A 25,681-nucleotide genomic window follows, 5' to 3' on the forward strand; every position below is an offset into this window, starting at 1 on the left:
CAACCCACTGTTCTACCATAATTTTTCTCTGCTGTTTTAAGGACTCTAAAAATGTTTTGCACTTGCACACATGTTGATTACCCCCATATTTTGAAGATTTTAAAAAGCAGCGTTTTTCCTCACCACTTTGGGAATGGTACCGGTACCGGTCAAATTGGAAAAATCAGTGGCATTTTTATCCAAATTGGGAAATTTATTAATTATGCTGGAAACGTTTTAAAACATGTACAAATAATAAGTTGCATATTCACATGAACATGGTGAGTGATTTTCTACTATATCATGTTTCTATAACCACTAAACAATGAAATTATTAAACTTAACTCTCTTTTTAACTGAAACCGTGCTTGAGAGTATGATCTGTCTAAATCAGGACTTGTAGCCTCAGGTTCCGTAGGATAACCTGCCTCAAATTGAACCAGGTTTGCATCAGTAGACTTGACCATCGATGAAACGCTGCTATTATCAACATCTGACAACTGTGCACTGGACTCGATCTTAAATACATATTCCCCAATTTTAAAGTCTGAATTTTATAAATGCGCGAGTGTTAATCAGTAACGGTAATTTGTTGGGCTGTTTTCATATTACACCAAAATTGGTGACATACTACTCAAAGAGCAGTATAAGGGTTTTGGCTCCAAGGCACTGAAGATGCGATCGATTGTGAATCAGTTGTGCGTGAATAACACAGTTTCACTATCAATGGATAATTTCAGTGGCTTTGAGGCAGTTTGTTGGCGTTTCTATACCTACCACACTAATCAGTCATTACGATGTAATCCTCTACGAAAAAATCATGGCAGTTTTTATCGAGGCTGTTTTCGGAGAAAACCCGAGGTATTGTCATAGCCTGCTCGCCGTCCGCCGGCGTCGTGCTTAAACCTTTACATTGGCTCTAAAATCAAAGTGCTTCCACCTACAACTTTGAAACTTCATATGTAGATGCACCTTGATGAGTTCTACACGCCACACCCATTTTGGGTCACTAGGTCAAAGGTAAAGGTCACTGTGACTTTAAAAAAAATATATAAAAATTCTGACAAGTTTTCGCAGCCGAGCGTGGCACCCGTTATGTGGTGCTCTTGTTTTAGAAGACAGCTGATGGCAACCTGGTGCATTCCTCGTGGAAATTGTACATTTCATGCTTAATATTGTCAAAACAATTATTTCGACAAGTAAACGTTTTTACAAATAATTATTTTATTAATTAACTAAAACTGTAAATGTTTGGTTGCATTCTCAAATGACCGTAATTAAATGTGTAATCCAAAAAACACTTAAATCTTCAGTTCATGTTAATGCGACGTTATCAAAATTTAACTTCACATAAACATTGCACATGCCTATTTCCTTTGTCTCAACAAAAGCGCGCGAAAATTAAGCCGCTCACGTAAACGTCATGTTACCGCATGGAAAGCGTAGGCATATTGATTTCTGTATAAACAAACTCTGTAGCGTAGAGACAATTGAAATTTTTAATTTCGGTTAAAGATTGTGTTATTCATTTTAACCAAGTTAAAAAATTAATTTCAATTAAACATGCTGTATCTTTATCGTAATGGTCTTTTCGATGATTCATTATTGAAGCAGTTTAATGTACTCTGCATACAGTACTGAGTAAACAAAAAATCCGGACAACACTGGATAAGTGTTGGGTGTTGTGAAAACACGCAAAGCCGGTATACAGACCATATTATTTAGACTGCAATGTTTTGACAAAAGGGAATAACATGTCATGTGTGTATGCAAATCTTAGGCGATTTTTTTCTGTGAATTTGATTTTGTTTGTGAATTGGGAATTTTTATTTTGAAATTGGGAATTTTTATTTTAATATTAGGAAAAATGGTCTCATTGGGAATGGTGCCGTTTTACGGTACCGACTTTATATAGAGGAAAAACGCTGAAAAGATAAAAGGCCCTTAAAAAAAATTATTTTGAATGTTTGTTTGGTTTTTAGCTCACCTGTCACTTCGTGAGCTTGTGTGATGTCCGGCGTCCGTATGTGCGTGCATGTGTCCGTCAACATTTTGTTTGTGTAGACAGTAGAGGTCACAGTTTTCATCAAATCTTTATGAAATTTGGTCAAAATGTTTATCATGATGAAATCTGGGTTGGGATTGTATTTGGGTCATCTGGGTTCAATAACTAGGTCACTAGGTCAAATAGTAGAAAAACATTGTGTAGACAGTAGAGGTCACAGTTTTCTTCTAATCTTTATGAAATTTGGTCAGAATGTTTGTCTTGATAAAATCTGGGTTGGGTTTGTATTTGGGTCATCTGGGGGTCAAAAACTAGGTCACTAGGCAGAGCTCCAGATAAGGGTCGTATTTTCGTAATTACGAATTATTTTCAAGTCCGTTACGCATTTATTTTAAAATCTTGTCGTACCATTAAGAATTACAAAATCAAGTTACGAATATTATTTTTACATCGGTTCGTATCAATATTTATTGAGCTCTTTTCACGTATTAAAGATCTTTGCGGTGCTTATATAGAATGGTTTTCGGGTTTGTTTAACAAAGCGCATTTTTTTCAATAAAAGCGGCGTATACAGTCTATCTGTCAAAAAACAATGGCGGCGCCCAGAGAGCGTCCTAAAAAACTGGAAAGCGTCCAAAAACACGCTTTTAACATATTGTACGCAAAGTTAGCCGAAGTTAAATGTTTAGAAAGACATTATATAAAAGATCTTAAACGATGCTGTATGTTCAGTTGCCGACACAGTCGAAAAGCTAAACAAAATCGCGACACGACTGGTCCAAACTTAAACACACAAAAAAACATTGAACGAGTGGAAGGGACAAGTCCCGTGGCTAATCGTTGAAAAGATTGAAGGGGAGACCCGTTTTAATTGTGAAATATGTAAAAATTCATCTAAGGCATGCAATCTAAGCACAGTTTGGGCATATGAAGGTATTTGAAAAAAAATTGTATAACACTGAAAAGACACTGTTAAACTCGTATAAATAAAGTTGCTAGTATGTTTATTTTGATTTTTTTTTGCATGAAAATAACCATTATTATTTATTTTTAGGTCATTTAGAAAAAATAAAAATTATTTTCCAAAACTTAGTAGCAACATTAAGAATAAAATTTTAGAGTTAAGAATTATTTTTGAAAATCTGGTAGTAATTTAAGAATTTCACAAAACCTTATCTGGAGCTCTGACTAGGTCAAAAACTAGGTCAAATAATAGAAAAACCTTGTGTAGACAATAGAGGTTGCAGTTTTCATCCAATCTATATGAAATTTGGTCAGAATGTTTATCTTGATGAAATCCGGGTTGGGATTGTATTTGGATTATTTGAGGTAAAAAACTAGGTCACTAGGTCAAAAAATAGAAAAACCATCAACAATTTGTTTGTGTTGACAGTAGAGGTCACAGTTTTCATCCAATCTTTATGAAATTTGGTCAGAATGTTTATCTTGATGAAATCTGGGTTGGGATTGTATTTGGTTAGTCAGGTGAGCGATTCAGGGCCATCATGGCCCTCTTGTTTGGAAAAACCCAGGATTGGCATTGGGAATAGGGCTGATATTAAGAACCACAGGTTGGGACAGAAAATCTTTGCTTTAAACTAAATAACAACATCTTTTACTTTGTTTATCTCGCCTTCAGCTGCACAACCCCATATAACGCTGACTTTGATGGAGACGAGATGAACCTCCATCTTGCCCAGTCCCTGGAGACCCGAGCTAAGATCTCACAGCTGGCTTCCGTACCACGCATGATCATCACGCCGCAGTCCAACCGGCCTGTCATGGGTATCGTACAGGACACCCTGACAGCTGTACGCAAGATGACCAAGAGGGATGTGTTTCTGGACAGGGTGTGTGCTGGTTTAATCCTTTACCACTACGAGGCAAAGTGGAAATGGCTATGTGCAAACAGCATAAAACCAGAACAGTCTGCGAGTAACTCGCACTCTGTTCAGGTTTTATGCTGTTTGCTGCTCATCAGTATCTAAGGGTTGGAAATGGAGCCTTTAAAATTTGAATCTAGGAAGAAAGGTCTTTATTTACATTTAACTTTCTAAGAGACTACACACATGTCAAAATACGTATCTAAGTGGTAAAGGATATAATACTCTTTACCACTCAGATCAGCATTTTGACTCTTTTGTAGTCCCTTAGAATATCAAATTAAACTAGAAATGGCGTGGCAGAGGCCGACGCGTATCCCCACGCCGCATGTTTGACACAGGGGTGCCCCAGGGTTGGTAATGGGGCCATGCATAGCTGAGATTGACTGTATTGTCATAAGAGAAGTTCAGTGTCAATTAGAAGTGAATTGGTGTAGAAATGAAGAAATTATAGTAAAAGGCAATTTTGGGTGGCGTGGCCTATGTGGGCGGGGCGCTCCAGGGTTGGTAATGGGGCCATGCACAGTTGAGATTGACTGTATTGTAATAAGAGAGGTTCAGTATCAATTTGCAGTGATTCGGTGTAAAAATGAAGAAATTATAGTAAAAGGCAATTTTGGGTGGGCGTGGCCTATTTGGGCGGGGTGCCCCAGGTTTGGTTATGGGGCCATGCATAGTTGAGATTAACTGTATTGTCATAAGAGAGGTTCAGTATCAATTTGAAGTGAATCTGTATAGAAATGAAGAAATTATAGTAAAAGGCGATTTTAGGTGGGCGTGGCCTATGTGGGCATGGCCTATGTGGGCAGGGCACCCCAGGGTTGGTAATGGGGCCATGCATAGCTGAGATTGACCGTATTGTCATAAGAGAGGTTCAGTATCAATTTGAAGTGAATCGGTGTAGAAATGAAGAAATTATAGTAAAAGGCAATTTTGGGTGGGCGTGGCCTATGTGGGCGGGGTGCCCTAGGGTTGGTAATGGGGCCATGCATAGCTGAGATTGACCGTATTGTCATAAGAGAGGTTCAGTATCAATTTGAGGTGAATCGGTGTAGAAATGAAGCAATTATAGTAAAAGGCAATTTTGGGTGGGTGTGGCCTATGTGGGCGGGGCGCCCCAGGGTTGGTAATGGGGCCATGCATAGTTGAGATTGACCGTATTGTCATAAGAGAGGCTCAGTATCAATTTGAATTAAATCGGTGCAGAAATGAAGAAGTAAATGTAAAATAACATAGAAAAATCAGTGAAAACCTCTGACCCGGCCCCAACCCAACCCCCATAACTTTTGACCCAGGGGTCAGATAAAATTTCGTCACTGTCACCGTCACCGTCGCACATATGCTCATAGCTACCATGTATGTAAGTTTCAAGGTTTTAGTGCTAATAGTGTAGGAGGAGCAGGTGGCCAGGACGGACGGACAGACGCACATCACCACAATATCCCCACTTTTTCTCCGAAAAACGTTGGGATAATTTAAGATCTTTCTTGCTAGATTTAATTGTTAAGTCATAATTTTCAACCCTTAGATACTGATTAGCAGCAAACAGCATATAACTTTTTGCACATACTTGTAGCCATTTTTTGTTTGCCTCTAAATGTGTGCTGGATTTACTTATGTATAATGTGAAGCCTATTTACTGATTTAAATTATGTTATTAAGGTTTTGTCCTACATAAGTTGTACGTATCTTAATGTTTAACAATTTATTGTGTGGGGTTTTTGTACAGAGTTCGACCAATGTTTAGATTAATGTTAAATTTAAAGTCCATCAAAAATAGTATATTGATTTGGCCTGCATTCCCCATGTTCTCAATATAGTCTTATAATTCTGTACCTGTGCAGGGCCAGGTGATGAACATCCTAATGTTCTTGCCAAGCTGGGACGGCCACATGCCCCACCCTGCCATCCTTAAACCCAAGCCCATGTGGACGGGCAAGCAGGTCTTCTCACTGATCATCCCGGGCCGTGTGAACCTGATCCGCACCCACAGCACACACCCTGATGAGGAGGACAAGGGTCCGTACAAGTGGATATCACCCGGGGACACCAAGGTAAGGGCCTAGCCTTTTTCTGGTCCTTTTGGGAAAAATGTGATTTCGGGATTAGGATTTGTGTGTGTGTGAAAAGTCAACTGATTTGGGATAAATTTGGGAACTAAAATTTATTACAATATTTGTGAATAATAAGTGCAAATTAAGTACAGTCAAACCTGAATTCAGCGGTCAGTCAAGGGAAATGATCAAAGTGACCGTTGTCCACAGGTGACCGTTGAATTCGGATCACAATTTTAAGAAGGTCGGTCGGTTGGTAGTATTACTACGTCGTTACCCCACCCAGTCGTTTGCATACAGTGTAAAACAAATGCTCATTGCATTAACAAAGCATAATAACAGCATTAACTTACGCGTGTACATTGAATAATAGAGAATAATATCTTTTAGATTGATTTAATTTCATATTGTTAAATTAAACAATGACTTTATCAACGCTGATATAATTGTTTACTCATGCATCTCATTCATTCAGTAAATAAAGCTTGTCACGTTCCGTTGACGTCACGTCCGTAAAAGTCTAAAAAGCGGATTCGGTGTCATAAACCGATAGTACGGTGTAATTGTACCGTTCTAATTCAAAGAAATATCGGTCATTTAATTTAACGATAATTACTTTCAACAAGTCATAAACTCTGATATATTTTCTTTTGAAGATACCCCCACAATTATCTCCGGAAAAGAAACCTTCTCAACACCATTAAATTGTTTACTCGCAGCGGGCCGCTTTTATAATATCATAGACAAGTACCGCTTTCAGACGCTTTAAACGCAAAATAGACGGACAAATAATGTGCTGTGTTTTTAATTTTCGCGACACGAGACGACTGACGCGTGACCGTTAATTTCAGGTCAAACATGAATTTCGGAGTGGAATATAGTGGCCGTTATGGTCAGGTGGCCGTTAAATTCAAGTGTAATATAGAGTGTTTTTCGTCGGGGGGATTCCAGACTGACCGTTGTCTGCAGGTGACCGGTAAATTCAGGTGGCCGTTAGGTCAGTTTCGACTGTAATACTTTATAACTAATGATAATACTACAGGTTGATAAGAGTCAAATCAAATATGTAATGATATTTACAAAATTTTATATGAATACTTAGCAATAAAAAATCGGTGCTTTGATGACAGTTCGAGCCAACCAATAATTTAAGCCAAGCGAGTTCGAGCCATCGGGTTTTGACTGTACTTAAATATAGACATTTTTGCAGACAATTATGGATTATGAAGCACTTCTTGGCATATTTGCCAAATTTGTATTGTGTTAATTACTCTATTCAATATGCCTGTTTTATACCAGCCTAATTCAAGGCAACAAAGCTGCATTCCGTATTATGAAAATAACGTCCGCGTTGATTCGAAGTTATTGATTATACATACTTGAACAAATTCAAGTTATTGATGATAATATGGTTGGAAAAAAATTAACTGGATAATGAATGGCCATACAAAGTTCTGACATTGATTAAACCCACAGGATATCCACTATCATTTAACCTATAAATTAAGGTATGCCAACTGTTGCTATTGGCAAGCCACTGCTGGAATTATGTAATGAATATTAGATTTGACGTTGGATAAGATTTCACTTACACGGTTACCAGATATATCGGTATAGTTTTCCTGCAGTAACAAATGTTTTTCAATTGGGAATATTTTTTACCATTTTGCTTTGGGAATCGGTCAATGAACTTGGATTTGACCCCAAGGAAAAGACCTTGATTGATGGTGCAGGGCCAAAACACTAACTTTGTGGAAAGGGCCACAGCCTTTTTTTTGGAGGGAAAATTGACACAATTTTCTGGCTTTGGGGAATGAAAAATACTAAGGTAGATTGGAAATTAAGCGAAAAATGCATGATTTTAAAGAAATTTCTGTAGGCGAAAGGGCCTTTTTGGTTAAGGGGAAGAAAAAGATGCCCCTTGCTAAGAAGGGTTATTTTGCCCTGTAGTGACGTGTATCTTGAATACCTTCTGTCTTTGGTTTACTGGAATAGGGTCAAAGAATGGCATAAGAATATTTTGCAGATAATAAGATCTCCTGACACTGAAGATTACATTTCACTTTACATTTCCTGTTTGGGCGGCAGGTTCTGATAGAGGATGGGCAGCTGCTCTCAGGCATCCTGTGTAAGAAGTCCCTGGGGGCGTCTACCGGTGCCATCGCCCACGTCGTCTTCCTGGAGCTCGGCTGGGAACAAGCAGGTGCGTCTGATTGTGTGACACTTTACGCGCATGTGCTATAAGCCCAGTTTTCCTTGAATACAACTCATATATGTACAATTGTGTGCTTTAAAATAATCAATATTGTTCAGTTTTATTATTTAAACTTAAGGCATATGCAATAAGTCCATTTTTTTCCCAAAACTGGGTTCATTGATATACACTTACGTTCTTTAAAATAATCAAAATGGTTAAGCATTTACAATTTTGTTGACAGGAATCAAGGCATTTTGTGTGATCTGAAAACCTTAATTCAGTGCAATATGGTGTAAAGTTTCTCTTGGCATTTTGCTCACCAGCCGCGGCCAATATTGAGCAACATACATTTAAGTTCCATGATTTAATTGTTGATATTGATGTATCTTTTCTTCAGGTTTCCTATATGGCAACATTCAGACTGTGGTGAACAACTGGCTGCTTATTGAAGGTCACAGTATCGGTATTGGTGACACTATTGCCGACCCCCAGACCTACATTGAGATTCAGGACACTATCAAGAAAGCCAAGGTGAATGAGTGGAATTGTCTGTTTTATATGTCAGGATGTGTTGATTGGCTTTTTATTTGGAGAAATATCTGATGAAAATTTTGATACTATGTGTAAAATTAATAATGAAAACATGCTTCCAATGGATGGATGTTATAGGAATTGAAAGTCAATTAAAATTACCAAAATTAAAGGCTCCTGTGACTGGTGAAAATTTTAATGGAAACCTTTCTTGTTTTTGAACGGCTGTTTAAATGATGTGATTGGGTAGAAAGGTTTTAAATAAGCAGGAACTTGAGAGCCCATTGCGCCATGTTTTAAAAGTTCTTCCGGTCCCTTACGTTGTCTGTTTAATCTGTTATATCCTGTTTACAAAAAGTGCTGAAAGAACAAGTTTTGGCTAAATTGTGGTAAAAATTTAGAATTATTCCCAGATCTGTGATAGCAAAACATCTTACAAGACCGTTTGGCCAGCTAATAATGATAAATAGGTAGTTCCTGTAGTTACATTTGGTTAGTCTTATCTTCACAATGTTTAAATTGACTTGTTAGAATTCCAAAGACGCCAGGTATTTGTTATACCCAAGAAAAACAGTAGAAAAACAGTAGAGTGTCTCAATCAGCCTTAGGCTTGAAATATAATCAATTAAACCTTTCCCCCATAAGAAGCAAAGTGAAAATGGCTTTTGCAAGCAGCATAAAACCTGAACATCTGTTCAGGTTTTATGCTATTTAACTTGAATCTAGTAAAAAAGGTATGTATTTAAATGTAACCTTTGGGTCTGCAAATACGTAAAAATAAGTATCTAAGTGGTAAAGGGTAAATCAAGCTTACATAAAATGTAAACTCTGGTTGTCCTCAGCTGGATGTGATAGAAGTCATCGAGAAGGCTCACAATGATGAGCTGGAGCCCACACCTGGTAACACGCTGCGACAGACGTTCGAGAACCAGGTGAACCGTATCCTCAACGATTCGAGAGACAAGACCGGCAGCAAGGCCCAGAAGTCCCTGTCGGAGTTCAACAACTTCAAGGCCATGGTGGTGGCAGGGTCCAAAGGCTCGAAGATTAATATCTCCCAGGTAGGTAACCACATACAATGAAGTATCTATAGGGGGATTGCAGGTACTTGCATGAACCAAAGATGTGCAGAACTTAAATGGCTGTTGTGTGAATGGTGATGCATCGTTGGCTTAGTGTGATCTTTTTTCCCAAAGGGCATGTTAAAATCTACGCAAACTATTTTATCACTCACTGAGTGTATATTTTACTTGGTCTGTGAAATTACATCATGTTATGAGCTATTTCTGAAGTGAAACCGTCTGAAAACGCAGATAGTTGCTCTTTTGCCTTAGCATAAAAATTTAGCAAAACATTTGTGAAACAAATATGTTTCAGTCGAGTTCAAACATTGTTCCATGTAAAAAAAGGTTAAATATATGTTTGTAATACAAACTTCTCAAAAACTGCTCAAAACAGTTAAGTTCATTCTGTTCTTGGGTGACGAACCTAAAACCGTTGGCCCTCATGTTTGAGTATTTTCTTCATGATTATTGTTTTATTATACATCAAATCTCCAGGTTATTGCCTGTGTGGGCCAGCAGAACGTAGAAGGAAAGCGTATTCCGTTTGGCTTCCGTCACCGCACGCTCCCGCACTTCATCAAGGACGATTACGGGCCCGAGTCGAGAGGTTTCGTAGAGAACTCGTACCTTGCCGGTCTCACGCCTTCAGAGTTCTTCTTCCACGCCATGGGAGGTCGTGAGGGTCTCATTGATACAGCCGTAAAGACGGCAGAAACTGGTACGTGGAGGAGTGAAGTATTAGTATTGTAGTCTGAATGGGACCACCATCTGGTTAAGTGTCATCCTCTCTTTGGGTTGTTCAAATTAATTTGGTGGGATCATTTGTTGATCTATATTTGCCATCGATTTAATTACCAGGTAGGTGGGTATGTCGCTCTGCTTTTTATACCAAACTAGTTGACAAATCCCGGCTGCTTTCTAGCTCACCTGAGCACTTTTACAGGTCGTGGGATCATATGCTGATAAGACCACTTGTATTTGCTGGTCTGGATCATTTGCTAGTGTGGGTCGATGTCATGATTTGTTAGCTTTAGCTTGATATCCATTAAGGAAAAAGGATTGACCACAATTTTGCTGGAAAACATTAGCAGAAAATATTAACAATGCAAATTGCAAAAAAAAGATTATTTGTTGCTATTAAATAACATCCACTGTATAGACCTGTCATAAACACATATTTGCAAGCACACCTCATGTCTTGTCCCTATATTTGCTAGCACACATCATGTCTAGCCCCTATATTTGCCAATACACCTCATGTCTTGTCCCTGCATTTGCTAGCACACCTTACATCTTGCCCCTATATTTGCTAGCTCACCTCACATCTTGCCCCTATATTTGCTAGCACACCTCATGTATTGCCCCTATATTTGTTAGCATACTTAATGCCTTGCCCCTATATTTGCTAGCACACCTCATGTCTTGCCTCTATATTTGCTAGCACACCTCACATATTGCCCCTAAATTTGCTAGCACACCTCATGTATTGCCCCTATATTTGCTAGCATACTTAATGTCTTGCCCCTATATTTGCTAGCTCACTTAATGTCTTGCCCCTATATTTACTAGCTCACCTCATGTCTTGCCACTTTATTTGCTAGCACACCTCATGTTTTGCCCCTATATTTGCTAGCATACTTAATGTCTTGCCCCTATATTTGCTAGCTCACTTAATGTCTTGCCCCTATATTTACTAGCTCACCTCATGTCTTGCCACTTTATTTGCTAGCACACCTCATGTCTTGCCCCTTTATTTTTTAGCACACCTTAATGCTTGCTCCTATAATTGCTAGCACACCTCATGTATTGCCCCTATATTTGCCAGCACACTTCATGTCTTGCCACTTTATTTGCTAGCACACATCATGTCTTGCCCCTATATTTGCTCGCACACCACATGTATTACCTCTGTTCTCTTCTGCAGGGTATATCCAGCGCCGTCTCATCAAGGCCATGGAGAGTGTGATGGTCAAGTACGATGGAACCGTCAGAAATCAGGTACAGTGATACAGATTAATGTATATAGGTCTCATGGTCACTAATTCAATGAGGTATTTATATATGTAGATTAAGTTTCAGAAGGCCACTAAGTCATAACTAAAAAACATGAACACAAGGTATATTATATCATGCCTGCAGATTGAACAGCTCATTCAATTGCTTGATATAACTGAATACGTTCAATATATCCATGACTTGTTTCACCTCTGGTTGAACAGCTGATTGAGCTTTGTTGAAATTAATGTTTAATTTTATTGATACGATGACTTAAATTTACTGTAGTATGAACGTTGGACCCAGCTTTATTGAAATAATAGTTTAAATTCTGTAAATCTCCGACTATTATTTCACTGCAGGCTCAATGAATTAATGACTATTTTTCACATGATAGAAAATAATAATTACTTATATTTTCACCAATGTTCAATCAATCAATTACTGTAATTTCACTTAAGGCTCAATCAATCATTGGCTATTATTTCACTGTAGGGTTAATATATTTGTTACTGTTATTTCTCTTCAGGTTAAATGAATCAACGACTATTATTTGACCATAGGTACAGTTACTTATATATTACCATATATGCCATGAATCAATAACAATGTTTTTACAGCAGGTTCCATGAATCAATGACTATTATTTCACCGAAGATTTAAATAAAAAATTGCTCATTTTCACTGTAGGCTCAATCAATGACTGTTATTTCACCAATTTTTTCAATAAAACAGAGACTATTATTTCACCACAGGTTCAATGTAGCAGTGATTATTATTTCTTCACAGTTGCAATTAATCAAGACTATTATTTCACAACAATGACAATAATTCAAACACTATTATTTCACCACTGTTTCAATAAAAAATGACTTATTGCATCACAGGATAAATGAATCAAATACGATTATTTCACTGTAAACTTAATATAATTGTGGCTATTATTTGACCACATGTTTAATTAATAAATGGCTGTTTTTTCACCACAGGTTCAATGAATTGATGACTATTATTTCACTACTGTTACAATGATTAATATATCACCGCAGTTATAACAATGGCTATTATTTCACCAGTTGCGATGACTCAATTTCTTTTTATTCAACCGCAGTTTCAATGAATTCAAACCCCTGCAGGTTCAATTAATCAAAGACTATTATTAAATTGCAGTTTCAATGAATACTGACTATTATTTCCCTGCAGGTTGAGCAGCTGATCCAGCTGCGTTATGGAGAAGATGGGCTGGATGCTACGAGGGTCGAGCTCCAGGCACTGCCCACACTCAAACCTTCCAACAGGGCCTTCGAAAAGAACTTCAAGTTTGACGCCACCAACGAGAGGTGTGTTCTTGCCATGGTTTCTAGTCATTCATGATGAAGGTGAACTTGTGTATGTAATGTCTTTGGTCTTTAAAGTTTAGCATATATAATGGTAAGATGGCATTTTGATTTTCATACCTCTGTGAATAGGAATAAAGTGAAAATATGTCTGCGACAAGAAATTTGCAGCCCTATGTTGTTTATATATTAAGTGAATCATTACCTTTAATGACATATCACAAAGATAAACAACAATGAGGACATGCACAAAGACTGTGGTAACCAACTCTTGATGGTTAAAGGCAAGCATCCGGGTTTTAGCCGGGGTAAACTCCTTGGAAGAATGATTTGTTAGCAATGGTGAACTAGTTTATGGGCAAAAATACTTCATTCACTCCCTTGTTTAACAACACATTCTTTTGCTTACATTTTACAGGCAGTTGAAGAAGAGTTTGACGGAGGATGTGGTTTGCGACCTCCTCTCGGATGCCAACTGTCTGTCTGAGATAGAGCAAGAATGGGAGCAGCTTGTAGATGATCGTAACGCGATCCGTCAGATCTTCCCGTCCGGGGACAGCAAGGTCGTGTTGCCATGTAACCTGCAGCGGATGATCTGGAACGCTCACAAGATCTTCAAGATTAACAAGCGTAGCTTGACAGATATACATCCGACCAAAATCATTGATGGTGCGTGATTTTCTTTTCTTAAATATTGCCCAATTGACAGTATTCTATGCATACTTAGATACAAAAATTGCAGCCAATAGGTCTGTGTATCAGACATATAAAGCCTGTTTTCCTGACCCAGTCATTTAATGGAAAAAGTCCCTCATCTCCTAGGATGTTGCTAGATTTACACCCCAATTTAACATCCACAGATGTGAGGCAGCTGTGCAAGAGACTGACTGTGGTGCCTGGAAACGATCACCTCTCTATCTAGTCCAATGAGAACGCCACCATCCTGATGAAGGTGCTAATCCGGTCTACGTTCTGCTCCAAGCGCGTCATTGAGGAGTTCAGGCTGTCCAACGAGGCTTTTGTTTGGCTGATTGGAGAGATTGAGACTAAGTTCCAACATGCCCAGGTATGACATAGTTCCTTGGCTGTTGTCTCAGAATGTTTGTTTGATTCACAGTCCCATACAGTGTTCTGCCACGACTCTTTACTGATGGGGACAGGGGCCCTTTAGGGTTAAAAAAGTGGGGACAAAAAGGAAAAATCTGGAGACACAGAAATATATTTGTAGCAGAATTTAATTTTTAGAAACTAATTATCTTTTACTTGCACTCTTAAATTTGCTTGTTTTCTTCTTGCAGCCAGTCTACAGGAAGTTACATTCTAATTCAACCTTAAACATTTTAAAAACTTTTTAAAACTGTCAAACAATAGTCAACATATTTACAAAACTTTGAACAGATTTATGGTCATTGAACCCAGCATTGCGTGTCAATAATTGTTCGATAATTAGAATTACTGATATTTAAGGCGTTTTTTTTGTGCTTTATGCACAAAGTGCATGTCATTTTGTTGTTGTCAAACAATGACCAAGACAATTTTTTGAAGCCAATTGGCTTGAAACGTATATTTAGGGGCAGACTTTTTTGTCATTGCTAAACGATGTTGGGACTTGGGAAGACTCTGTAGGGGTGTTATTAGTGTTATCGTCATATTTTCTAATTTTACTTGCCGGAGGAAAAAAACTAAAATGGATTTTGTTTTCTTCAGCCGGTCACTTTCCGCCATTTTGATTGGTTGTTGTAATCTCAACTTACCAATGCAATAAAGTGTTATTAAAGTAAATTTACCTTTGGCTGCAAAATGACGTCATGTCCAATGAAATAATTCGTTCTTATTACACATTCACTCGATTACTTTACCGACTTACAAATTGAATAGATTAGTTTCTGTTACTAATTCCTGTGCGCCCGCGGACCCATATACAGAAAACGGGTGGGGACAAATCTTTTATTTTGCGCCAATGACGCAAGGGCGCATCCACGGCAGAACACTGCCATATAAATTAACTGCTTCTCTTATCTCAGATCTGGATCAAGTGAAACAATTTATTGAGAATGATTGCTTAAAAAAGACTAACTAGCGGGTAGTTACAGTTGTTTTTTAATTGCAACTTTTACTTCTAGAATTGATAAAGATAATTATAGACTTAGTAAATTGCTTCTTTTGTAAACAGGGTATATTTAACCAGGTTTTCCGAAGGAAAAAACTGGTTATTAGATTGGCGAATGCGGGCGGGCTGGCTGGCTGGCTGGCGGGCTGGCGGAACAAGCTTGTCCGGGCCATAACTATGTCGTTCATTGTCAGATTTTAAAATCATTTGGCACATTTGTTCACCATCATTGGACGGTGTGTCGCGCAAAATAATTACGTCGATATCTCCAAGGTCAAGGTCACACTTTGAGTTCAAAGGTCAAAAATGGCCATAAATGAGCTTGTCCTGGCCATAACTATGTCATTCATTGTGAGATTTTAAAATCATTTGGCACATTTGTTCACCATCATGGGATAGTGTGTCGCACGAAAGAATCACTTCAATATCTCCAATGTCAAGGTCACCACGACTAAAAATAGATTATTTTTTTTAAACAAACTTACAAAGGGGGTTAATTTTGTTTGTTCATTTCAAAAGTTCAGTTTGAGTTTTCTCCCTTTATCAGATTTTTTTTTCACAATGAAAACCTGGTTTTGTGACAATTTTGTCTCTTGTTTACATCTGAAATAATGCTATGCCCAAGACGTCCTGATTTTTCTCTGGCCATATTTGCTAGCTAATCAGGGTCTAACTTTCATGGTCTGAAAACAGCAAGTTAAGAGTTGGAATTAATTTCCTGTATATCTGCTTACCTTTATTTAGATACACCTTCTTTAGATTGGGGCATTTCGCTTTTTTAACTACATACGCTCACCTTCAATTACTCTGAACATGTAATGTGCACCCTATACACACATTGCTTCTAAATCCAGTGACCTATTTTCAGTTCCATTTATCCATGTGCACCCTTTACACACATTGCCCCTTTATCCAGTGACTTATTTGCAGGTCCACCCTGGTGAGATGGTGGGAGCCCTTGCCGCCCAGTCCCTGGGAGAGCCCGCCACCCAGATGACCTTGAACACGTTCCATTACGCCGGTGTGTCTGCCAAGAACGTCACCCTGGGTGTGCCCAGGCTTAAGGAGATCTTTAACATCTCCAAGAAGCCCAAGACCCCCTCACTGACAGTGTTCCTCACTGGTCAGGCATCCAGGGACGCTGAAAAGGCCAAGGTTAGTGGTGTGTAGTTGTTTGGTAAATCAATTTGATTATTAGATCACTAATCAAAACAACGATGTAGTGTTTATTTGCTGAGAATTTAGTGTTAATTTGTTTTCACATTTCCCTTCCACTTTTCCCAGGACGTGCTGTGCCGTCTAGAGCACACGACCCTTCGCAAGGTTACGGCTAACACCGCCATCTACTACGACCCAGACCCCACCAACACAGTGATTGCTGAGGACCAGGAGTGGGTGAACGTGTACTATGAAATGCCAGATTTTGATGTGACCAAGATCTCCGCCTGGTTGCTTCGTATAGAGCTGGACAGGAAGAGGATGACAGATAAGAAGCTGACCATGGAGTCGATATCGGAGAAAATCACTGCTGGTGAGTGATTCTTGTGGTATAGTTAACACCCCCCCCCCCATAAAAAAAGAAAGTAGATACGAGTAGGGGTAAGACTAGATTCACCATGGACAGCTTTGTGATTTGTCCAATAAATACACTTTTCAACATACAACTTTTAAACTTGCGTCCATTAAAAAAACTTACCCTTTAAAATTTTGATATTTAGCTCGGCGTTTTCGGAGAAAACCCAAGGTATTGTCATAGCCAGCTTGACGTCTGACGTCCGCGTCGTGCAAAAACCTTTACATTGGCTCTAAAATCAAAGTGCGTCCACCTACAACTTTCAAACTTCATATGTAGATGTATCTAGATGAGTTCTACACTCATTTTGGGGTCATTAGGTCAAAGGTCAATGTCACTGTGACCTTAAAAAAAATAAAAAATTCTGACAAGCTTTCATTTATTCAAAACTGCACCCGTAGCCGAGCATGGTACCCGTTATGCAGTGCTCTTGTTATATAACATGATAATTATTAATTTGGACTTAATAAGCATAATATTTTACTACTCTCAAAGCACTTTTGGTAGAAGTAGATATTTACCATCATATAGTAATGATGTCAATCCTCTACTGCTATTTTGTAGGTTTCGGTGATGACCTGAACTGCATTTTCAATGATGACAATGCAGAGAAGCTTGTATTACGACTGAGAATCATGAATTCTGAGGACAGCAAGATGCAAGAGGTACATTCAATCAGTTCTTTGTATTAAGCACTTCGATCATACCTCCCTCCTTACTTTCCAGGCATGGAATGGGGTTTATTTGTTACTATAAGTCGGTCATTGAGTCTATCTGCAAACAGTGTGTGGAGCTAACTACTTCAGTTTTTTTAAAGAGATTAAATTGAAGTAAAGATGCCCATCACACTTCAACCTCAGTGATCTACCCATTCCTGAACATAGCTGACAAACTGGTACTTGGAAACTTCTTTACGCAACTCATTTTTCCACTAAAGAAAATTGCAGATGTAGGCTTCATGCTCACAGATTCAGGGGCATCATTTCATCCTTTTCAATGTCCTTTCTTTCTATCTTGATGCCTATATGATAGAAGTATATCATGATAACTGAATATTCATTACTATCCCTATTCAGTAATCCCTTTCGGAACTTGGATTTTCTGTACTGTACATGAAAAGTAGGATAATATCTAGGCTTCAATGGAACTTGTTTCTATTTCATTATTTAAATAAAATCTTCTTTTAATTTCTTCTTAGATTTTATGAGTTTTTACAAAAACATGTTAGTTGCAAATAGCTGAAATATTTCATTGTTTATCATGGCACATTTGAACTGAATTTTTGTAATATCAGAAGAGTTGTTATTTCAGAAGGATTTAAATAATTTCAGGAGGTTAAAAAAAAATCAGAAATTTTATAATTAAAATTTAGTACTTAAGTAATTTCAAGTTAACTTGTTTACATGTCCATGCTGTTTTCAGACACTAGGTATTGAAGCTGTCCGAAAATCGATAGAGAAGGAAATGAACCATGTGATCTCCTTTGACGGCTCCTATGTGAACTACCGCCACCTGGCTTTGCTGTGTGACGTTATGACTGCAAAAGGTCATTTAATGGCCATCACACATCATGGTATCAACAGGCAGGAGACTGGCGCACTGGCTCGATGTTCCTTTGAAGAGACTGTAAGTACTTGATACTAAGGGGTCTTTTACTTCCAGCTATAACAGGTTTATTATGCTCCCCCCTAATTTATTTTGGTGGGACCATATAGTCGCCGCTTCGTCTGTCCGTCCGTCCGTGCACAATTTTTGTCCGGGCTATTTCTCAGCAACTAATGAACGGAATTCAATGAAACTTTATGGGAAGCTTCACTACCAAGAGGAGATGTGCATATTATCAGCGGGTTATGTTTGATGATTTTTCACAGAGTTATGGCCCTTTGAAATTTTCTATAAAACAATTCTTGTCCCCCCAACTACTGTGCCCTCAAGACGTTTCCTTTATCTGAATATATAGTGCAATATTGTGACAAAAAAAAAATTGGGGGAGCATCACCCGTCTCCGACAGTTTCTTGTATATAAAAGTTACTGATAACTGGAATTGTAAATTGAATTTTCAGATCACTATTTTTTTTCTTTGGAAGTACTTGATATGGTTCTTTTGCCTCCTGATAAATAGTTGATAGTTAGGTTTCTTCAGGTTTTGAAAGGTTCCAGTAAAAACTCGGCAATTGTACAAGGTACTGAAAACGGAACTATTTTGTTAGATAAATTGTTCTTTTATATTGAGCTTTAAATGAATTTTGAGAGCCCTAATTTTTAGAAAATAATATTTATGCAAATGACCTTATGTATCAAAACTATCTCAACATAAGTTTTTATGCCCCCGGATCGAATGATCGGGGTTATATTGTTTTTGGCCTGTCTGTCATTCTGTCCCAAAACTTTAACCTTGGTCATAACTTTTGCAATATTGAAGATAGCAACTTTATATTTGGCATGCACGTGTATCTCATGGAGCTGCACATTTGAGTGGTGAAAGGTCAAGGTCATCCTTCAAGGTCAAATGTCAAATATATTGCTTCAAAGCGCAGTAGGGGGCATTGTGTTTCACAAACACAGCTTTTGTTCTTAACTGAGACAAAATATCTCCAATATTAACACTCTAATGATATTAACAAAATGATATAAAAACTCCAGAAATAAGTCGTGTATGTTGCATTTCTTCTTTGAGTGAAATCTCGTATGTTGATACAAAGATGGTGTGTTACTTAAGACTATGACTATTATTTTAATATTTCCTAGGTTGATATTCAGATGGAAGCTGCAGCCCACGCTGAGTCTGACCCAATGAAGGGCGTGTCTGAGGCGATCATGCTGGGACAGCTGGCGCGTATCGGCACAGGTTGCTTTGACCTGCTCCTGGACGCAGAGAAGTGCAAATATGGCATGGAAATACCCAACACCATGGGGCCTGGCATGATGGGAGGTGAGTGGGTGGTGTAGGATGGGGTGGGGGGTATAATTGGTTGGTTTTGATAAAGTCTGATTGCTTTCATTTAGTTAGTAAGTTTTTACAATGTTTGGCTGTTTTGAAATGCACTTTATTAGGTAACTAATAGGTATTTCCCATTTCAAGATGTATTATAAAAAATGTAAGTGTCGCATTAATTCACTTTATTTCACACAAAAATAAATTCAAATTAATATAATAAAAAACATTATCTCAGAAAAATGTACTCGTAAAAATAAATTTGTTGAACTCCTCTTGCATATTGTTCATCATTTTGTATCAACATGCATGATTAAAAGTTGCTGTGAAATCTATTGGCATACAATAATTAAATTTCTATTTTCCTATTTCCAGGTCTAGGCATGATAATGGGTGTGGCCGGCAGCCCTGCTCCGGGAATGTCCCCGCAGATGACCCCCTGGAACCAGGGCGCTACTCCCGGGTACGCAAGTGCCTGGTCCCCAGGGGTGGGAAGCGGTATGACCCCAGGGGCAGCTGGATTTTCACCGTCTCAAAGCGAGAGCGGTTACAGTCCTGGCTACAGTCCTGCCTGGTCACCACAGCCTGGCTCACCCAGCTCGCCCTCCAGCCCGTATATTCCGAGCCCGAGAGGTCCAATGTCGCCCAGCTACAGCCCCACCTCCCCTTCATATATTCCCAGCTCGCCTGCAATGTCTGGAGGCACTCCACAGAGTCCTGGGTACTCTCCCACCAGCCCCAGTTACAGTCCAACAAGCCCTGGGTATTCACCGACATCGCCTAACTACAGTCCGACATCACCATCGTATTCACCTACAAGTCCATCATACAGTCCTACGAGTCCATCATACAGCCCGACCAGTCCGTCATATTCCCCAACCAGCCCAAGCTACAGTCCAACAAGTCCTAGCTACTCTCCAACGTCGCCCAGTTACAGCCCTACTTCACCGAGCTACAGTCCGACAAGCCCCAGCTATTCCCCAACCAGCCCTAGTTATTCTCCCACGTCACCGAGTTACAGTCCAACCTCACCCTCCTACTCCCCCACATCCCCTAGCTACTCCCCCACGTCCCCGAGCTACAGCCCTACAAGCCCCTCTTACTCCCCCACCTCCCCTAGCTATTCCCCTACGTCTCCCAGTTACTCCCCTACGAGCCCCAATTACAGCCCCAGCTCGCCCAGCTACAGCCCCTCCAGCCATAGCTACTCCCCTTCGTCACCTGCTTACTCCCCCTCCAGTCCGAACTACAGCCCCTCTTCACCCTCATACTTTCTCCTCACCGAAATACAGCCCACAATCCCCCTCCTACTCGCCAACAAGCCCCTCATATTCACCCTCCAGTCCCAAATATTCACCCACATCGCCGAGCTACTCCCCTGGAAACTTCAGCTACTCGCCAAGCTCCCCTCAATATTCCCCCTCATCCCCGGCATATTCACCCTCCTCCCCTGCATACAGCCCAGGCATGGCCAGTGACCGAGGCTCACACAAGTACTCGCCAAGCTCCCCACAGTACAGTCCGACATCCCCAACATATTCTCCCTCAAGCCCACAGTACTCGCCTGCCAGTCCAAGCTATTCTCCATCAAGTCCGCAATATTCGCCCGCTAGTCCGTCATACAGCCCATCAAGTCCACAATACAGTCCTTCGTCCCCTGCTTACACTCCAACAACTCCGAAGTATTCCCCTACTAGCCCGACATACAGTGCTGCAGATGATAGTGATTCAGATTAGGCTTATGTGGGGAGCTGAATTGTGTTGTAACTCTTACAGTGTTGACTTGTACCATAACAAAAAAAGGCAGATATCATGTCATTATTTCTTATTCAGTCAGTTTTATGAGGAACATTGATCGTGTGTTTGTATTAAACCTTTTGTGATATTGACTTTCGCCATTCACATTCAGTTTTGGAGGTTATTGTTGTTTTTGTCATAGGCTTAGATGTTATATTTTGTAAAGAAACAAGCCATGTTTGTTTGGCATATACATGGACTTGAATGCTACAATTCAGACATATGTCTTGAATTAACAATGGCAAAAATCATTCATGTACCTTGCATATGACTTTGCCCATTTAAGTCAGTACTGGCAAAATGTGTTGATAATTGATATATAAATATATATATATATATATATTCTCAAATTGTGTACAAAAAGCGAAAACAAATTCTTAATGGTGTTGGTTGTGTAAGCTATATGTGTGTACATACATGTTAAGTAGAAATTGTCCTTGTAAGTGTTAGAAGAGTGTATGCAATATTTGTTATGAATGTATGTTTTGCATGAAAATCTCGTGTGGCTTTTAAGCAGACAATGTGACAATGACTATAAAAATATGTTGTATTAAAACTGTAATTGCAATGCGGTGTTATTCTTTAGTTGTATTGTTGATCACATTTGGGGCTGAATTTTGCATTTTTTTGAATGTCGGGTCTTCCAAGTACCGGTATTTGTTTTTGTGAACAATATATTACTTATTGTAAGAATCAAATATTGAAAAAGTTCATAGATTATTTTGATTTTCTTGAACACTTAATTCATCAATCTGTATTGGTGACAGTTTGTTTAACTTGATAATTGAAAACATGTGTTGACTTCAGATTCATTACATCATGTTTGTTTCTCTGTATATATGTGTATAGGATATGTAATATTTTGTTTCATTGGTAACATCTCTTGAACATACAGACATAGAGGCTCAATGCAACTATGTCTAGTGCTATCTATATAAAGTTGTCTGAAGAAAGAATTAGTACTATTTGTGAATAATTTGTGAATAAACCATCTATTTAGTGTTTAAAATATATGTATTAATTATGTGTGATTTTGTTGTATGTATATTTTTATCATAATCATTGTAAATATGTATCTCAAACTTAATTGTTCATTGTTGTACAAAATTGGATAATTACATTTATTTTTGCTCACGGTACATACCAAATTCCTTTCATATTCACTGTAAATGCCATTAAGAAGTTTTCAATCCTCCAAAATGCAGGACTGTTTAATTAAACACTGTTGGATGTGTATTAAATAATTTTGATTTATATATATTTTTATGGGTGGTAAATGCAAACCATGAGGTATGAATAACAACAATTACATCTATCTATAAAAATAATAGTGTCATAATTTTTATTTTATCAAGAATTGACAAATATTTTGAGATGGAAATGTAAACTCTATTTTACTGTATAGCGCTCATGTTCGGGGTGGGGTTACTTTTTCATTATTAATATGCAGATTTCCAACACTAATGTTGTTCTTTGTCTATGGAAAAATCTGTGCAAATCAATAAATTCCTTAAAATAAACATTTGTCCCATTTTTAACCAGGTTTTCCGAAGGAAAAAACTGGTTATTAGATTGGTGAATGTGGGCAGGCGGGCTGGAGGGCGGAACAAGCTTGTCCGGGCCATAACTTTGTCGTTCATTGTGAGATTTTAAAATCATTTAGCACATTTGTTCACCATCATTAGACAGTGTGTCGCGCGAAAGGTCAAGGTCACAATTTGAGTTAAAAGGTCAAAAATTGCTATAAATGAGCTTGTCCTGGCCATAACTTTGTCGTTCATTGTCAGATTTTAAAATCATTTGGCACATGTGTTCACCATCATTAGACAGTGTGTCCCGCGAAAGAATTACGTCGATATCTCCAAAGTTAAGGTCACACATTGAGTTCAAAGGTCAAAAATGGCCATAAATGAGCTTGTTCAGGCCAGATCTATGTCATTCATGTTGAGATTTTAAAATCATTTTGCACATTTGTTCACCATCATGGGACGGTGTGTGGCACGAAAGAATTACGTCAATAATTCCAAGGTCAAGGTCACCACGACTAAAAATATATTTATTTTGATACAGATGGGGTTAATTATAAACAATTATCAGATAAAGGGAGACAACTAAAACTGAACTGATTTAATCAGTTCAGTTGTCTCCCTTTATCTGACTTTTTTCACATTGAAAACCTGGTCTTGTGACAATTTTGTCCCTTGTCTTTACTTAACTTGAATTACCTTTAAATATTATATGCACATATATTTTACTCAAATGAACAGTAATGTTACATGTATTGCGTGAATATGAAGTGGTTTCACAATATATATAATAGTGTTAAACCATTCACTGGCAATGTAGAAGTTGTAAAGATATTGAAAGTTGATGTTACTTAAGAATCGAAAGTTGAGAAGTTGTAATCAAAAGACAGTATTTTACATGATTTAAGATCGATCTGAATATATTCAATCAATAGCTGTCGTTTTTGGTCTGTAAATATTTGTCTTGATAGACCACAGTTAGAATTTAGAAGTGGTTTTTCTCCTTTAACTATTATGCACCCACGAAGTTGTAGGCAACAAGCATCGCGCTTGTCTTGCCATGTGCCTGCATATAAGAACATGGACTTTAATCCTTAAGCTTATGTTTTCAACTACTTCTCAAACTTCACAGTGGAATTACCTAAGGTGATCGTAATTAAAGGACGGTAACGATATTTGCATGATTATGGACTCTGTCACTGTTCCACTCTAGATTATATTAGCTTGAAGCTTGTTTAATAAAGCCCCTTTCATTTATGAGTGAATCTTGCTTTAACTCTTACAGCTGAATAACTTTTATGTGCGGATGATCATCAAGAAAGGAATTTAAGCTGCCACACTTTTTGGCAGATGATCAAACACTTAAAGGGACCTTTTCACAGATTTTGTCATGGAGTTCGTCGTTAAATACTTTATATTGATAAATGTAAACATTGGATCTAAAAAGCTCCTGTAAAAACAAAAATAAGATTAAAGAAAAAAGTAACCCTTAACTGGGCTCGAACCGCTGGCCCCTGGAGTAAAATTCTAATGCAACATTTATCGCCCAACATTTAATTGTGTCAAAACATTTTTCCACATGCTATTCCGACCGAATTTGAAACTGGGTCTCATGTAATCAAAAATAGGTCAAAGAAGGGAAAAGCTTTTTAACACAATAGAGGCCACACCCATTACACAATATTCATAAAACTTGAAGAGAACATTTGTACAATTTATATCTCGGTCGAGTTAACAACGAGGTAAACGTAGGGTAAAAACTAGGCAAGTATGTCAAATTTTAACAAAGCCTGTAAACACTCTAGAGGCTAAATATTTTGCCCGATTGTCCTCAACCTTTTCGTTTATGTTTGGTCTGATGAGTTCGTCGACAAGAGGAATATGGTACCTGTCAATTGAAAAACATGACAGTCATAAGGGGTGTAGTTTTCGTTAAGTGACTATTGAAACCAATAGTCGCGGGAAGTCGCTTGTTTTACCTACTAAAACGTGCTCAGAACATTTTATATCATGTTCTAATTTTATTCTTGAGCAACATATGAGTGTAAGAAGAGCTAGAATTCATTAATGGATAAGTAGCCCCGTCTGTTTTTATGAACAAAACGACCATGTCACAGACCTCAATCTACGGTTTGAGGCCTCTATAACGCTCAAAATCAACGAACATTTCGCAAAATATTTCGTAAAATAAAGTTGACACCTAAACAATCAAGTGTTCCTTATAGCAATAGTACGGAAGCTATAGAGGGACATTTTTCGTTACTTGTTACGAGTTATTTATTATTACTTATTTGTTATGAGCTACCGTAATTACTCTATGTTTTCGGACACATAAACATAATTTTTTTTTTTGTGTCCGAAAACTTAGATACGAAAAATATTCACAAAATACCGGTGTCCGAAAACTTAAAGAGTCGAAAATTACAGTGTCCGAAAATAGCGTCAATTGTATCGACGACTACCGATATTATCACGTGCTTGTAAAAAAACCGTGCCGTATAGCATAAATTACATTCATATATGTTTGCACTGCATTTTAAATTATTTTAAATGCTTAATTTATTTTACAGAAAGTTACTACAAGGTTGTACTTTGATCAACGAGTTCAAAGATGAGCATATGATGTACCGATACTCGCTAGTATGAACCTGTAATTTACGCAATAAAAAAAGGAAAATATGAATTCTTTGTTTG

General features: G+C 38.2%; 1 protein-coding gene across 1 annotated transcript in view; it reads left to right on the top strand.

Annotated features, from left to right (window-relative positions):
- The window catches only part of LOC127834155 (DNA-directed RNA polymerase II subunit RPB1-like), a 40,143-nt gene extending 18,382 nt beyond the window's left edge, over positions 1-21,761 (top strand). Inside the window, 17 exon segments of the mRNA XM_052359789.1 lie at positions 3,624-3,834; positions 5,712-5,921; positions 8,010-8,124; positions 8,516-8,649; positions 9,492-9,710; positions 10,209-10,431; positions 11,638-11,711; positions 12,912-13,048; positions 13,464-13,714; positions 13,906-14,111; positions 16,086-16,310; positions 16,440-16,686; positions 17,293-17,393; positions 18,151-18,354; positions 19,478-19,661; positions 20,040-20,937; positions 20,939-21,761. Of these exon segments, the coding sequence (XP_052215749.1) occupies positions 3,624-3,834; positions 5,712-5,921; positions 8,010-8,124; positions 8,516-8,649; positions 9,492-9,710; positions 10,209-10,431; positions 11,638-11,711; positions 12,912-13,048; positions 13,464-13,714; positions 13,906-14,111; positions 16,086-16,310; positions 16,440-16,686; positions 17,293-17,393; positions 18,151-18,354; positions 19,478-19,661; positions 20,040-20,937; positions 20,939-21,401 (4,102 nt within the window). The 3' untranslated portion in view covers positions 21,402-21,761.
- Positions 21,762-25,681: the final 3,920 nt, after the last annotated feature.

The sequence above is a fragment of the Dreissena polymorpha genome, chromosome 6 (assembly GCF_020536995.1).
Source record: "Dreissena polymorpha isolate Duluth1 chromosome 6, UMN_Dpol_1.0, whole genome shotgun sequence".
NCBI classification, from domain to species: Eukaryota; Metazoa; Mollusca; class Bivalvia; order Myida; family Dreissenidae; genus Dreissena; species Dreissena polymorpha.